General features: G+C 41.9%; 1 protein-coding gene across 1 annotated transcript; it reads right to left on the minus strand.

Moving 5' to 3' along the window:
* Positions 1-15,341: 15,341 nt before the first annotated feature.
* On the minus strand, positions 15,342-17,258 carry LOC125526931 (9-beta-pimara-7,15-diene synthase, chloroplastic-like; the record flags this gene model as incomplete). The annotated part of the gene is made up of 6 exons (XM_048691530.1): positions 15,342-16,006; positions 16,124-16,369; positions 16,512-16,653; positions 16,750-16,968; positions 17,045-17,140; positions 17,225-17,258. Coding segments are annotated over 6 exons (1,070 nt in total), but the record flags the coding sequence as incomplete, so codon positions are not given.
* Positions 17,259-17,311: the final 53 nt, after the last annotated feature.

Here is a 17,311-nt window from a genome sequence, read left to right on the forward strand (position 1 = left end):
GCGGGCGACGACGGGGGCTGCGACGACGTGCGCGGGCGACGACGACGAGGAGCAGGGCGTCGGGGCAGAGGGCGGCGTCGGCGGCGGGGAGAATGAGGAACTGAATGAAAATTTTGACAAGTGTTGTATATATAGCAAGAGCATTGGTCCCGGTTCGTGAAACCAACCGGGACTAATGCACCCCTTTAGTCCCGATTGGTGCCACCAACCGGGACCAAAGGCCTCTTTTCAGCAGCCCAAAGGGCGGGAAGCGGCGGCCTTTGGTCCCGGTTGGTGGGCATTAGTCCCGGGTCGTAGCACCAACCGGGACTAAGGACTAAAGGGGGGCATTAGTCCCGGGTCGTAGCACCAACCGGGACTAAGGACCAAAGGCCTGTGCTGCCCCGAACCCAAATATTTAGTCCCACCCTTCTAGTTGAGAGGGAGGCGCACCTGTTTATAAGGTGCGGTGCGCCTTCCCTCTCGAGCTCCTCTCTAAAGCAGGCTTTCGGGCCCAACACTGCAATCTGTGCCTGTGGGCCTACTGGGCCTCCCGCGGGCCTGAATCCTGGCCCATGGTAGGGTTTCTAGTCGTATTCAGGCCATGGGGGCCCAGTAGGTGGCATTTTTTTGTTTTTTTGTTTCTACTTAGAACTAAATACTTATAGTTTTGTAGTGATTTCTTTTAGTGCCATTAGTTTTAAAATTTGAATAGTTTAAATTTGATTTTTTTTAAATTTGTGTGAATCACTAGTTTATGAATAACTTTACTACAAAAATTGATTTTCGAGTCAATCTTTTTCCTGCTATTTAATATTACTGTGTTTTATCATTATACTCAATTTGGTAATTTTAGTTAGTCATAACAAATATTATAGGGGTGAGCCCTATTTTTTCCAGTTTTTTTGTTTTGTTTTCTGCATTAGTTATTTCCTTTTGTTTTTTGCTTTATTTTTTAATTCTTTTTGCTTTTAGTTTTAGAAAAATTATAAACTTTCTGTTAGTGCCATTAGTTTTCAAATTTGAAAACACTTTTTTAGTTTTTTAGTTTTCTTTGTTGCTTTATTTATTTTATTTTGTTTCTACTTACAACAAAATACTTATTGTTGCTATTTTTATTTTGTTTCCAGTTTTTTTGTTTTGTTTTCTGTATTATTTATTTTCTTTTGTTTTTTGCTTTATTTTTTAATTATTTTTGCTTTTAGGTCAGCAAAATTATAAACTTTCTGTTAGTGCCATTAGTTTTATAAAAAATATAAACTTTCTGTTAGTGCCATTAGTTTTCAAATTTGAATAGTTAAAATTTGAACATAGATGCACATATAGAGAAAATTCGACCTAAATTCATAGTTTTCAAATGAACTCTGAAAAAGTTGGCATAGCATACTCGTCTGTTACAAATTTGGCATGGTATCATCATAATAGTTGCGGGAGAAAGTCTTCACTTTTTCTTCGCTTGTGTCATTTGCTTATTGCGCCGTAACCATGGATAATCTTCATTGTTTATCAGGATGCTTGGGTCAGCCTTGACATTGAAGGGAGGAATTTCATGAAACTTTTCATAATCTTCAGACATGTCTGTCTTGCCGTCCACTCCCAGGATGTCCCTTTTTCCTGAAAGAACTATGTGGCTCTTTGGCTCATCGTATGATGTATTCGCTTCCTTATCTTTTCTTTTTCTCGGTTTGGTAGACATGTCCTTCACATAGATAACCTGTGCCACATCATTGGCTAGGACGAACGGTTCGTCAGTGTACCCAAGATTTTTCAGATCCACTGTTGTCATTCCGTACTGTGGGTCTACCTGTACCCCGCGGCCTAACAGATTGACCCATTTGCACTTAAACAAAGGGACCTTAAAATTAGGTCCGTAGTCAAGTTCCCATATGTCCACCATGTAACCATAATATGTATCCTTTCCGCTCTCGGTTGCTGCATCAAAGCGGACACCGCTGTTTTGGTTGGTGCTCTTTTCATCTTGGGCGATCGTGTAAAATGTATTCCCATTTATCTCGTATCCTTTGTAAGTCAATACAGTCAAAGATGGTCCCTTGGACAACAAGTACAACTCATCACAAACAGTGTTGTCACCTCTGAGACGTGTTTCCAACCAACTGCTGAAAGTCCTGATGTGTTCACATGTAATCCAGTCATCGCACTGCTCCGGGTGTTTGTAGCGCAGGCTGTTCTTGTGTTCATCGACATACGGGGTCACCAAGGTAGAGTTCTGTAGAACTGTGTAGTGTGCTTGAGACCAAGAATAACCATCCCTGCATATTATTGAATCTCTTCCAAGAGTGCCTTTTCTAGTCAGTCTCCCCTCATACCGTGATTTAGGGAGACCTATCTTGTTAAGGCCAGGAATGAAGTCAACACAAAACCCGATAACATCCTCTGTTTGATGGCCCATGGAGAAGCTTCCTTCTGGCCTAGCGCGATTACGGACATATTTCTTTAGGACTCCCATGAACCTCTCAAAGGGGAACATATTGTGTAGAAATACGGGCCCCAGGATGACAATCTCGTCGACTAGATGAACTAGGACGTGCGTCATGATATTGAAGAAGGATGGTGGGAACACCAGCTCGAAACTGACAAGACATTGCGCCACATCACTCCTTAGCCTTGGTACGATTTCTGGATCGATCACCTTTTGAGAGATTGCATTGAGGAATGCATATAGCTTCACAATGGCTAATCGGACGTTTTCCGGTAGAAGCCCCCTCAATGCAACCGGAAGCAGTTGCGTCATAATCACGTGGCAGTCATGAGACTTTAGGTTCTGAAACTTTTTCTCTAGCATATTTATTATTCCCTTTATATTCGACGAGAAGCCAGTCATGACCTTCATACTGAGCAGGCATTCAAAGAAGATTTCTTTCTCTTCTTTCATAAGAGCGTAGCTGGCAGGACCTTTATACTGCTTCGGAGGCATGCCGTCTTTTTTGTGCACACGTTGCAGGTCCTCCCGTGCCTCAGGTGTATCTTTTTTCTTCCCATACACGCCCAAGAAGCCTAGCAGGTTCACGCAAAGGTTCTTCGTCACGTGCATCACGTCGATTGAGGAGCGGACCTCTAGGTCTTTCTAGTAGGGTAGGTCCCAAAATATAGATTTCTTCTTCCACATGGGTGCGTGTCCCTCAGCGTCATTCGGAACAGCTAGTCCACCGGGACCCTTTCCAAAGATTACGTAGTGTAAATCATTGACCATAGCAAGCACGTGATCACCAGTACGCATGGCGGGCTTCTTCCGGTGATCTGCCTCGCCTTTGAAATGCTTGCCTTTCTTTCGACATTGATGGTTGGTCGGAAGAAATCGACGATGGCCTAGGTACACATTCTTCCTGCATTTGTCCAGGTATATACTTTCAGTGTCATCCAAACAGTGCGTGCATGCGTGGTATCCTTTGTTTGTATGTCCTGAAAGGTTACTGAGAGCGGGCCAATCGTTGATGGTCACGAACAGCAACGCCTTAAGGTTAAATTCCTCCTTTCTGTGCTCATCCCATGTACGTACACCGTTTTCATTCCACAGCTGTAAAAGTTCTTCAACTAATGGCCTTAGGTACACATCAATTTCGTTGCCGGGTTGCTTAGGGCCTTGGATGAGAACTGGCATCATAATGAACTTCCGCTTCATGCACATCCAAGGAGGAAGGTTATACATACATAGAGTCACAGGCCAGGTGCTGTGATTGCTGCTCTGCTCCCCGAAAGGATTAATGCCATCCGCGCTTAAAGCAAACCATACATTCCTTGGGTCCTTTGCAAACTCATCCCAGTACTTTCTCTCGATTTTTCTCCACTGCGACCCGTCAGCGAGTGCTCTCAACTTCCCATCTTTCTTTCGGTTCTCACTATGCCATCGCATCAACTTGGCATGCTCTTCGTTTTTGAACAGACGTTTCAACCGTGGTATTATAGGAGCATACCACATCACCTTCGCAGGAACCCTCTTCTTGGGGGGCTCGCCGTCAACATCACCAGGGTCATCTCGTCTGATCTTATACCGCAATGCACCGCATACCGGGCATGCGTTCAGGTCCTTGTATGCATCGTGGTAGAGGATGCAGTCATTAGGGCATGCATGTATCTTCTCCACCTCCAATCCTAGAGGGCATACGACCTTCTTTGCTGCGTATGTACTGTCGGGCAATTCGTTATCCTTTGGAAGCTTCTTCTTCAATATTTTCAGTAGCTTCTCAAATCCTTTGTCAGCCACAACATTCTCTGCCTTCCACTGCAGCAATTGGGGTATAACCCTTTTTTGTGATCCTCTAACATGCGATCGAACTTCGGCTTCTCCTTTTGACTAATGCATTGCGCCCTTGCATCGACAATGACCCGGCGGAGATCATCATCATCGGGCACATCGTCTGGTTCCTCTTGATCTTCAGCAGCTTCACCCGTTGCAGCATCATTGGGCACATCGTCTGGTTCCTCTTGATCTTCACCAGCTCCCCCCGTTGCAGCATCACCGTATTCAGGGGGCACATAGTTGTCATCGTAGTCTTCTTCTTCGCCGTCTTCCATCATAACCCCTATTTCTCCGTGCCTCGTCCAAACATTATAGTGTGGCATGAAACCCTTGTAAAGCAGGTGGGAGTGAAGGATTTTTCGGTTAGAGTAAGACCTCGTATTCCCACATTCAATGCATGGACAACACATAAAACCATTCTGCTTGTTTGCCTCAGCCGCATCGAGAAACTCATGCACGCCCTTAATGTACTCGCGGGTGTGTCTGTCACCGTACATCCATTGCCGGTTCATCTGCGTGCATTATATATAATTAAGTGTCCAAATTAATAGAAGTTCATCATCACATTAAAACCAAAGTGCATACATAGTTCTCATCTAACAACATATAGCTCTCCAGAGCATCTAATTAATTAAACCATACATTGAAACTATGTAAAACATTTCAATGCGAAAACAAATGCGATCATAATCGCAACCAAGGTAACAATTGATCCAACGGCATAATGATACCAAGCCTCCGTATGAATGGCATATTTTCTAATCTTTCTAATCTTCAAGCGCATTGCATCCATCTTGATCTTGTGATCATCGACGACATCCGCAACATGCAACTCCAATATCATCTTCTCCTCCTCAATTTTTTTATTATTTTTTCCTTCAACAAATTGTTTTCTTCTTCAACTAAATTTAACCTCTCGACAATAGGGTCGGTTGGCATTTCCGATTCACATACATCCTAGATAAATAAAATCTATGCCACGTTGGTCGGCATAATTTTCATAAACAATAAATGAACCAATAGTTATAAAGATAATATACATACCATATCCGAATCATAGACAGGACGAGGGCCGACGGGGGCGGATACCAAAACCATCGCACTATATAAGATGCAATAATAAATGTAAGAAAATGATACAAGTATCTATCTAAACATACAAGTAAGAATATTTTTCCTTTCAGAAAGAAGATATGAACAAGAGGCTCACCAAGGTGGTGTCGGTGATGAGATCGGCGCGGGTGATCGACGGCGGTGAAGACGGGGACGGGGCGTGACGGACCGCTAAATCTAGACAAATCTCGAGGAAAATGGAGCTTGGAGGTCGAGCTTCGAGAGGAGAAAGCTTAAGTAGTGTGGCTCGGGCATTCCATCGAACACCTCATGTGCATAGGAGGTGAGCTAGAGCACCACAAAGCCCTCTCCCCCTCGGCCAGAAAAAACAGAGCACTGTGCTCTGCTCTTGCGCGAGGGGGTATATATAGGCACCTCATTGGTCCCGGTTGGTGACATGAACCGGGACTAAAGGGGATCCTTTGGTCCTGGTTCAAGCCACCAACCGGGACCAATGGTGGTGGGCCAGGAGCGAGGCCCATTGGTCCCGGTTCATCCCACCAACCGGGACCAAAAGGTCCAGATGAACCGGGACCAATGGCCCACGTGGCCCGGCCGGCCCCCTGGGCTCACGAACCGGGACCAATGCCCACATTGGTCCCGGTTCTAGACTGAACCGGGACTAATGGGCTGACCCGGCCTGGACCAAAGCCCTGTTTTCTACTAGTGAAAGGACCCAACAATAAGTGCCCTGATGGAAAAATTGGCTGGGTCAGCCGTCCAATAGGCCACGTACAAATATTGGCTGGGTCAGCTCAAGAGGAAAAACTGTAGGCTTTGCATAGCCCAGGCGTAAGAAATCTGTAGAGTCGCTCAGGTAGTGAATCCACTTTACAGATGCCAGACCACGAAAACTACCTGCAACTGAACTGCTGACATGGCACATGTGATGATGTGGATAGGCTGCATGTTGAGATAAATCCTATAGTGGGGATGAATCTCTTAGTATACTAGATGATGCCCCGCGCGTTGCTGCGGGACACTATAGTGCATTTGACGTATGAATTTTGTCCCAAGTCTAATTCACATTGCATGCCTAGAGGGAACAAATAAGTAATATAGTTAGAAATGGAACCAAAAGGAAGAGAAATTGAAGTGTCCACTATCAAACTTTCTTGTGTTAATGTATAACAAAGGAAGGATGGATGCAAAGAAAATAAGCATCATCAGTTTTAGTTATAATGTTTCAGTCAATAGTACATGCTTTCAAGGTTTGCAAATAAGATGATTCCGCTTTGAAGATAATGCCAACATTAATTGGAGGAAAACATAATTGAATATAAGCTCAAATTACTTCTCAAATGCGCAAACATAAAAGATGTGTAGCCTTACACCTAGAGGACTTCACCATCCTAGAAGCCTTCCTTTAAAATACTGAAAGGTAATACAAATACTATTTAGAATATATCAACAAATTCTGAAGGACAATGAAGAAATGTAACTAAAATCTCGTGTTTTCCAGTTTAGCAGATAGCATGTATGATTCAAAAGGATACTATAACACAGCTGCAGTCCAGCAGCTCGTGGGCACAAATTTGTATTCTGGAGATTATAATACTATCAATTCGGCATGTACTGTACGATTTCTCGTATGCTTTGCGTGAACCCTAGGGATGCACCCATCATTCAAGAAAATTGTGCAAAAACCTACACAACTGCACAATGCACATGAATTCTCATATTACTTAGAAAGGTAAAAAATAGCAGTCTAGCATTGCATAATTAGCGTATTCCTTAAAAAGGTAAAAGAATAGCACTCTAGCATTGCATAACCTAAATAAAAAATGAACACACGTGAAAGGTACAAAACACATGTAAGAAATTTACATGTACTTTCTGTATCATATAATGTGTGTAACATCCTAAAGGATGTGAAGCTCCTACTTCAAATGTTAACAGACATCTATAAATAATTCATTCAAGGGCATTCAAAGGCTTATTTTATAGTTAACACAGGGAAAGGTAGTCTGTCAAAAAACTAAAGAAAATGCAATTGTTGTCGATCCAGGAAGTAAGTAATCAGCTGAACTACTGAGCTACATACCACCAAATTTCAAGCAAACTAAGAAAATCACCCAATACAATCAAGTGTTAGGTTCAAACAAAAAAGTGTAAACTATGACTGCTTCATAGTTTAAATATTCCATAACACTTATGGTCTTCATCATTATCCAATTTCACCTATTCCCAGTAATGTTGAAGGGAACATGACCTGAAAATTTCCTTTAAAAAAGTACTTCATGGAGAAAAAGTACATGCATTAGAAGAAAAGTTAGTATACACATATGTTATCCATACATTTTGATACAACTCACATGAGACATGCTTTTGAAAGGTATTTTTCTTTCATATTCTGTAAGCAATAATCTATATATTTGGTAAGAAAACATACTTTGCATTTATAGTCCTATTTTATGGTGAAAACAAAGCAGAATCCTCATCAAGTTTCAACCCACATTCAAATCTGTCAGGCTCGGCTGATCTATAAATCCCATGGTCGGCCTCGATTGGGGCCGGTGAAGTCAAGTAGCCAACGTGTTACACGCAGAGGCATCCAGAAGAAGTCCAAAGATACAGCATTCATGATCAAACCAAAAAAAGTAGGATCTGACATCGACAAAGAAGATGACACGATGCAGAGTGTTTAGATCGTCCAATCACATCCAACAAAGAAGCAAATCTAGTAAGATCCTCCCATGGAGCAAAAGCCGCCCAAAGGCATCTAAAAGGCAACCATGTTTCCACTCTGGTCTGATGTGTTAGACGAAGTTTCAGTTCAGCATACGCTCAAAAACAAAAGTTGCAGTAAACCAGCTCCATGTTCTCTCTACCAGACAGTTAGAGAGGGAGTTGCAACCACATATGTAAACATAAAAAACATGTTGGGGAACATAGTAATTTCAAAAAAAATCCTACGCACACGCAAGATCATGGTGATGCATAGCAATGAGAGGGGAGAGTGTTGTCCATGTACCCTCGTAGACCGAAAGCGGAAGCGTTATGACAACGCGGTTGATGTAGTCATACGTCTTCACGATCGACCGATCTTAGTACCGAACGTACAGTACCTCCGCGATCTGCACACGTTCAGCTCGGCGACGTCCCACGAACTCACGATCCAGTAGAGCTTCGAGGGAGAGCTTCGTCAACACGACGACGTGATGACGGTGATGATGAAGCTACCGGCACAGGGCTTCGCCTAAGCACTACGACGATATGACCGAGGTGGATTATGGTGGAAGGGGACACCGCACACGGCTAAGAGATCAATGATCAACTTGTGTTCTAGGGTGCCCCCTGCCCCCGTATATAGGTGGAAGGGGGAGGGGGAGGAGAGGGGGAGGCCGGCCTGTCTTGGGGCACGCCAAGGAGAGGGGGGAGTCCTCCTCCTAGTGGGAGTAGGACTCCCCTTTCCTAGTCCAACTAGGAAGGAGGAAGGGGGAAGGAAGGAGAGGGAGAGAGGGAGGAAAGAGGGGGCGCCCCCCTCCTTGTCCAATTCGGACTCCCAAGGGGGGGAGGGGGCGCGGCCAGCCCTAGGCCCTCTCCTCTCTCTCCCACAAGGCCCATGTTGGCCCATTAGTTCCCCCGGGGGTTCCGATAACCCCCCGGCACTCCGATAAATATCTGGCAACCCCCGGAACTCATCCGGTGTCCGAATATAGTCGTCCAATATATCAATCTTTATGTCTCAACCATTTCGAGACTCCTCGTCATGTCCGTGATCACATTCGGGACTTCGAACTATCTTCGGTACATCAAAACACATAAACTCATAATACCAATCGTCACCGAACGTTAAGCGTGCGGACCTTACAGGTTCGAGAACTATGTAGACATGACCGAGACATGTCTCCGGTCAATAACCAATAGCGGAACCTGGATGCTCATATTGGTTCCTACATATTCTACGGAGATCTTTATCGGTCAAACCGCATAACGATATACGTTGTTCCCTTTGTCATCGGTACGTTACTTGCCCGAGATTTGATCGTCGGTATCTCAATACCTAGTTCAATCTCGTTACCAGCAGGTCTCTTTACTCGTTCCGTAATGCTACATCCCGTAACCAACTCATTAGCTACATTGCTTGCAAGGGTTGTAGTGATGTACATTACCGAGAGGGCCCAGAGATACCTCTCCGACAATCGGAGTGACAAATCCGAATCTCGATCTATGCCAACTCAACAAACACCATCGGAAACACCTGTAGAGCACCTTTATAATCACCCAGGTACGTTGTGACGTTTGATAGCACACAAAGTGTTCTTCCGGTATTCGGGAGTTGCATGATCTCATAGTCATAGAAACATGTATAAGTTATGGAGAAAACAATAACAACAAAGTAAACGATCATCGTGCTAAGCTAACGGATGGGTCAAGTCAATCACATCATTCTCTAATGATGTGATCCCGTTAATCAAATGACAACTCATGTCTATGGTTAGGAAACATAACCATCATTGATTCAACGAGCTAGTCAAGTAGAGGCAAACTAGTGACACTCTGTTTGTCTATGTATTCACACATGTACTAAGTTTCCGATTAATACAATTCTAACATGAATAATAAACATTTATCATGATATAAGGAAACACAAATAACAACTTTATTGTTGCCTGTAGGGCATATTTCCTTCAGAAGAACATAGAATATTGTGTATGCCAAATGTGTGATGCACCACATCCCTGGAACCCTGAAGATTCAGGAGGGAACATTGGCACAATGCTCTGGAAGGAGCAGGACAGATCAGACGGATCAGGAAAAAACCAAGAGGATATAATTCTAAGAAGAAGAAAAGAAGATAAATCTCTCTGGGTGGACGAAGATGCAGCGCCCGGGCGACGCCTTGGTCCAGTTGCTGAGCAGGCCGTGGTCGTAGTCGTTGGTGAGTTTCTTCATGCACCAGAGGTCCTCGGCACTGAGGTGGGGGCACGTCGTCGCGAACAGGATAGAGAGAACGGGCTCGGTAGCCACGACCCGCAGCCGCTGCGTCAGGCCATGGTGTGCACGTGCCGACACAGCGCGTGCACCAGCCTTGGCGCCGCCCAGGTTATAGAGGAAACAGATCCTGAACGACGCAAAAAGATGTCTGGGGTGGAGGGTATCCTGAGCCACAACACCGCTCGCCATCCTCGATGGTCCTACCCACGACGATGGCCCAAACCCTAGAGGAGGCTGGGCTGCGTCCGTCGCCGCGTGGGGTTTGTGTCCTTTGGGGCGATATAGAGAAGGGGGATGGGAGATGGGGCGCTTCCGCTTCCCCTTCTGCACTTCGATTGGAGGAGTCAACGGGAGTCAACAGGAGGGGTGTGTAACACCGAGATCCACTCAAACGAAGGGGCAGAAGAGATATAATGATGCAGCATGTGACAGAGGAGTCGATTGGTTTTCACGGCTGAAAACAAAACGATGATGCGGCGTTATGCATGCGTAAAGTTGATAGATTGGTTGATGTTTGAAAACTAAGCGCTGACGTGGCATCATGTGATGTGGACAACTTGCATGTTAAAATAAATCAAATAGTGGGGATGAACTTATTAAGTATACTAGATGATACCCACGCGTTGCTGCGAGACTTGTAAGTATATTAAAGCTATAAAGCTAATTCATAGATGTGAGACTATATTGGAAATAAATAGGATGATAGACACGGTGATGGAGTACAGTTGTGACAATAGACAATATTGTTGCAGCTAACTAATAAGGTATAAGCTTATTACATATACTGACGGATAAGAAATTCTCTATGATATGATGTAATATATATGTTTATATAAAAGAACGATCTAGAATCTAATGTGTAATATTTGTGTCATGCCAAGTGCGTGTGGATGAGCCTTTTCCATACTTCATATACCTGACAGAAAACAAAAACCTAAGAGGGGAAGATAAAATGTTAAATACAGATTGCAATTCTGATGTTGTGATACACATCTCTCTGGTTTGCACCTCTGTATAGTAAATATGCATGGATTAAATATAGCAAATAAAAATCAGCAGATGCAACTTTGTGGTGATAAATAATGACATTTATTGTCACCAGGATAGATATATACATTGAAGATCATTTTATCATAGCTATGCTTGACGGGATGATGGCAAGAAAAAGTGAATTCATAATGATGTTTGATGGCTCTCATACCCAGAGAAAGGCGAACCTGACCCAAGGGGAAGAGCAGAAACCTTTGATTTGGGTGACAAAAGTGATTACTACTATTGACATGGGATAAATTTAGTGATATGGTGCCTGAGTTGAAACTCGAACACAGAGTAGCAAAGAGAATGGTAAGCATCAGAACAAATTTGTCAGCTGCACAGAAATATGAATATATACATACACAACATCAATTCATTAAAAAAGTAATTGGTACAAATATGCTGGTTTAAATTAAAGATTATAAACATATTTTGATTGAGAAATCATAGGCAGAGGTATAACTCCCAAGTCACAAAACAGAATGTCCCGATATGCCATGCAAAAAGGTACAGCTTCATAAGAAAAAGACTCTTAAACAATAGACTACTTTCCAGTAGATGTCTCTGTCGCATATGATTAAGCATATCATGTTCAAAGAAAATAAAGCCCACCAGGTACCACACTGAAATGTTACCCTCTCCAGATCTAACTATTAGGGCTGGAACGTACCTTGAGTTTATGACACATTTGATGGATCATTTGCTAGGACAGATAGAGACATGCGCGACCTGTAAATTTGGTGGTCAATAATCAAATTATTCCGCACAAAAAAATTAAATCTCTAATGGAAATGCATATCAAAACTTCTGCCAACAAAATCAGTTGTTCATATGAAAAGAAATTGATGGCGCATATATTATTAAAGTGATAAGGGGAAAAGCGACTTGATCATTCGCTCGGTTGGTATTCCAACACGAACGCGGCAACGCTTTCGCATTTGTAGGGTAATAACGGAGGGCGGACTAATCAATGAATGTTGCGGTGCCTCCGGCCGTTTCTTGTGTGGAGGCACGGAAGGGACAGTGTGGCAGCTAAAGAGCCGCTGCAGGTAAGATGAACTGATAAGTTAGTGCATCGTGGAGACGGAAGGGTAAGGCGCGGCGGTCGGTCGGGAAAGCAATCGATCGTGGCGGCGCCCGGCGCGGAAGGTTTAGTGTTGGCTTGACGATAAGAGACGTAGCAGCTTTGACTTTTCTAGAGCGCTGGTTCATGGTCCAAGGGAGAGAGGACGCTCGTGAGCCAAACTTGGTGGGTCCTCAGCAAGTAACTGAAGTTTATGTGGCAGTGGTGCTGTTGTAGTTGGCCCCATATGTAAGTCAGTAAAATAATGATGATGTGGCAAGCGTGCTGAGGTGGATAGGCTGCATGTCAAGAGAAATAAGTTAGTGAGAATGAACTATTTAGGTATTATAGATATAGGACAAGATACTATGGCAATCACCAAGAACCGGGGCTGCCCCTATAGAATACCCTTCGTTGCAGTTTATAGCATTCACCACCGTGCCATTGTCCGATCTCACCACCAGATAAGAGCATCATGTATTTCTTGCTAGCTTCAGCCCCTCAAGCAAGGCCGCTGATTCTGCTATGAACACATGTCAGTTACATATTCCAGCTATAATAAAAACCGTAAATGATATACCTATAATAAAAAGTGTTATTAGACCCCGGCCGCCAAATCCCACATAATATATGATACAAAAAATGGAGGAAAGTCAGATGCACACTAATCAACGGAAAACCGTATATGACGCTCATTGTGTCTTCTCAGGTGCATGCACAGGCCATTCCCCAACGCGAGAAATGAGCCGGCCCATTTTACCCTGTGATATTACCGGTTTTGGAAACTTCTAGAATGTTTTGTTAACAGATTTTTACATTTTTTTTTTGGTTTTCTGGTTTCTTTTGGATTTTTGGTTTTATCTTTTCCTTTTCCTTTTTTCTGTTTTTCTGTTTCTGTTTCCTTCTTTCATTTCCTTTTTCCCTTTTTTCTTTTTATTTCTTTTTACCTTTTTTTTCCTTTACCTTTTCCAAAAGTGTTCATGCTTTTGAAAAATGTTTGTCCTTTTAAGAAATGTTTAGAATTTCATACAAAAATATATTTTGAAACTTTGTTTCATAAATTCAAAAAATGTATACGTAATTTCAAAACTACTCATGTTTTTCAAAAATTGTTTAGAGTACTAAGAAAATTTCGTGTTTTCTAATTTCCCTCACAGACTCAAAAACTATTCCTGTTGTTGCGGAAAACAAATGGTATTCCAAAAAAATCATCGATCCATAAATTTTGCTCACTAATAAATTTTATTTTTTATTGATTGTTCAAAAACTTTTAAAAAGGTCAGTTTTTTACAAAAAATGTTTAAAATTTCAGGAAATAGTTTTATGTTCAAACAATTGTTTGTATTTTTCGAAAATTAATTTAGTTACAAAAAATTGTCTAGATTTAATAAAAATGTATAAAATCTCAAATATTGGTTGTCATTTTACTTTTTTCGATTTTTTAAATAAAAATTAAAAAAATTCAAATGATTTTTGAAACCCAACACGTGTTGTTAAACAGTTCGCTCCGCCATGAGTCACCAGCAGATGTTTGTTCTGGTGGTTAGCATCCTGACATCAGGAATAGCATGTCATGATTTTTATGTCGTGGTACAAAACACAATTTGCTTTCGTGTGAGTGGGCCCACCCAGTAGCGTGACTTTGACGCAAGTTGCATCATATAGGAGCTCCCCTAATCAACCGCATGAGATAAAAAAAAACATGTTAGCAGGCCGGCCAGTGCCTGAACGCATGTAGGTGAGTCAGAACATGGGTGCTCCTTATTGGCACTTATGGCTCCAGCTCAGGAAGCTGCCGCTCACGCAACCGCTCCAGGGGGCTGGTAGCTCCCGCAAACACGCAGTCACGCGCTTGCTCAGTCTCCTAAAGTACGTATTTGCTTGCTCTTACAATGGTTGAACAGTTCACTTTTGAAAAATACAACTTTAAAAAAATATACAAATAAAACACGAAAATAAAAAAAACATGAGTTCAGAAATGTTCATGGATTTTGAAAAAAATTCAAAAACTTCAAAAAAGTTCAAAAATTTTAGAAGAAGTCCATAAGTTTTGGAAAACGTTGATTGAATTTGAAGCAACATTTAACAATTTCGAAAAAATCACAAAAATTGGAAAAAATAACATCGATTTTGGCTAAAGTTCAGAAATTTCGAAAAAGTTAATCGAATCAGGAAAAAGAATCATGTATTTTGAAAAAAAAACTCTCAAATTAATACAAAATTCATTGATTTTGAAAAAAGTTCATGCATTGCCAAAAGAGAAAAAATAGAATAAGAAAGAAAAAACAAGTAAGACTGGTCTAGAAAAAACCAAAATGAAACAAAAAGAAAAAATAAAAAGAAAAAGGAAAAAAGATGAAAGAAAATAAATAGAAAAGGACAGAAAAAATCAAAACAAAAAATCGGTCCAGAAAAAATCAGAACAAAAAGAGAAAATCCCAGCTGGAAAAAGCATAAAAGGAACAAAAGGAAATACATTATCACAATGTGTGGTTTGTCTAGTCGGTTATTGGGAGTTACAATTAAGGTGGAGGTCGTGAGTTTGAATCTCTCCGGTACAACATTTTTTGTGTATTAAACCAAAAAAAAGTGAAATTGGGTTGGCCCAGCGCGGGGGGAGGGGTGTGCACCGGTTTGCCAAATGACCTATAACCGGCCCCTGAAGCGCTAAATATGATGTCGTTGAGGGACTCGACCATGCTCCGTAGCTATTCAATCAGCACTGCAGTGACTCGGTGGAGTATTGTAGCGCCTCGACCAGATAGTGTAGTGAACGGTTTTTTGGTATTCAGTTGATTTTTTTTATTCTGTTCAGAAAAGACGGACAAAACATACTATAATACTATTCGCAAATTTAAAAACTAGATACTATAATGCAGAGTTGAGACTGAGAAATTTGTAGCTGTTTCAGTGGAGAAACGTGCAAGTCACTTTTTAGATAAAAATGCTCGATTTGAAGACTGAGAAATTTGTAGGTTCGCTTGATTGCTAAAATAAATTTGCTGGGCATACCAGCTTACAATGCAGAATAAAGTTTTTGACAAAAGTGTCGCTAGAAACAACACCTGGAGCTAACTATGCCATTGACCAAGAAGGTTCAGACCACATGACGGAGATCCTTTATTGAGTTGCTGCCCTTTAACTGGCGGCATGCATATCAATCAGATACCGGTGAGTGACCCATTTGTAAGGTTCATATGATTACTGTTGCATTTACTCTCCCCGCTTGGTATATTTCCTTGTCATCCATATATGATCAGGATAATAGCATAAGGAATCCTTGATTATTTTTCTGATTGAACAGCCAAAGGACTGGTTATTTGAAGTTTAAGTGGCTCTCTGAATATTGCATTCATCGTGCAGAGCATTTCTTTGGGCGAGGAAAATCCGTCGGTGTGACAGTAGAACAAGTGAGCTGTCTTACAAAACCTCCAGAACACATCCTTGCATGGCCTAGGAACAACACGTTCTTCTCTAACAACCAGCCTTAGCAGGTCTCTCCGACACGAGGCTATTGACTCTTGTATCACCTCTTGAGCAGCTTCGATGGACATGGAACCCTCACTGTGAAGAACACGCAGTGAGATGACGTTCAGTTTTCCATCACTGGACTCCCTCTGCAACAAGAAGTAGATCATTTATTAGGATCTACCCAGTGCCAAGATTAATCTGCACGGCAGTGATAAAGTAACCCATTGCTATGAATATTTTGTTAGAGATGGAATGAGAAGTACCTCAAAGCCTTGAGTATCATTCAGGAGACGGCCACATGTGCCCATTAATTTAAGCAACTCATTGTACTCCGGGTCTTTGATAATATGATTCTCGAGTTTTTGTTGGACCAAATAGAGTGATGTGAGGATAATGGGACCCATCCCGAATGAGGTTACCGCTTCTGTCATGTATTGCTCAACTGTTGGTACATATTCACTCCATCGCCATCCCGCCTCGGTCGCTGCAGACCTCAAGTAATGTAGCCACTGCAGATGAGTATGGACTTTTTAATATACAATTTTATTTATTTATTTTGTACGTAGCTAGCCACAGCAGCCATGCCATTCTTATCAACTTGGAACTCAATTTAGTATATCTCAGAATAAGAAGATCACACAAGAAGCTCACTGTTTCATCCAGGTGCTTTGTAACATCGAGGTTTTGTACAGCAGAAGCCATCTCTCCGATCTGCTTAACTGTAGTATAAAGAGCAGAAAATACTACTTCTACTTGCTCAGAGTAGAACTCAACTTGGTGATGCTGATCCCACCTAAGACAACCATTGGCAAAAAACAGCGAAGATGACTCATTAGCAAAGCACTACTTCAGAAAGTGTAGACAAAAAAATCAAGTTAAAGAATTGTACTTCTCTACTAATGCTATGAGGTTTTCTTGTTCTTCTTTGGATGCTCCAACATCAAAGAAGTCATCAGTAACAAGTACGAGCGCAATAGTTTCCGCACATGCAATACGAGCATCAGAGAATTCATGAGCGGATATGGTTGCAGCAGCAGAGAGATAACAATTTATAAGACTCCCTTTGCGTAGAAATCTTAGCTCGTGCAGCCTGTTTTCTTTCTCCCACCTGTCAGCACAAAAATTAATTCAAATAATCTATATAAACATAATTTAATCAATTGGAAAAATGATAGTCAAATTACCTCTCGAGGTGGCTGAGTTCATCCTGGTATATAGATTGAGAAATACTGAAATCTTCAATGGCAAAATCTAGAATATCTTGATTAACATGACACAGCCTGATCCAACATTTTTTTTCATTTATTGTGACATATATTGACATGATATCACAGACATTTATTTTTCAGAAAAGAGGGTCTTACAAGTTTTTTGTCTTTAGCTGCTGAGAATCACTTTCTTGCGTACAAACCACATGGAGATTTTGATTCCTAAAGGTACTTTACTCTTCC

The sequence above is a fragment of the Triticum urartu genome, unplaced genomic scaffold (genome assembly GCF_003073215.2).
Source record: "Triticum urartu cultivar G1812 unplaced genomic scaffold, Tu2.1 TuUngrouped_contig_234, whole genome shotgun sequence".
NCBI lineage: Eukaryota > Viridiplantae > Streptophyta > Magnoliopsida > Poales > Poaceae > Triticum > Triticum urartu.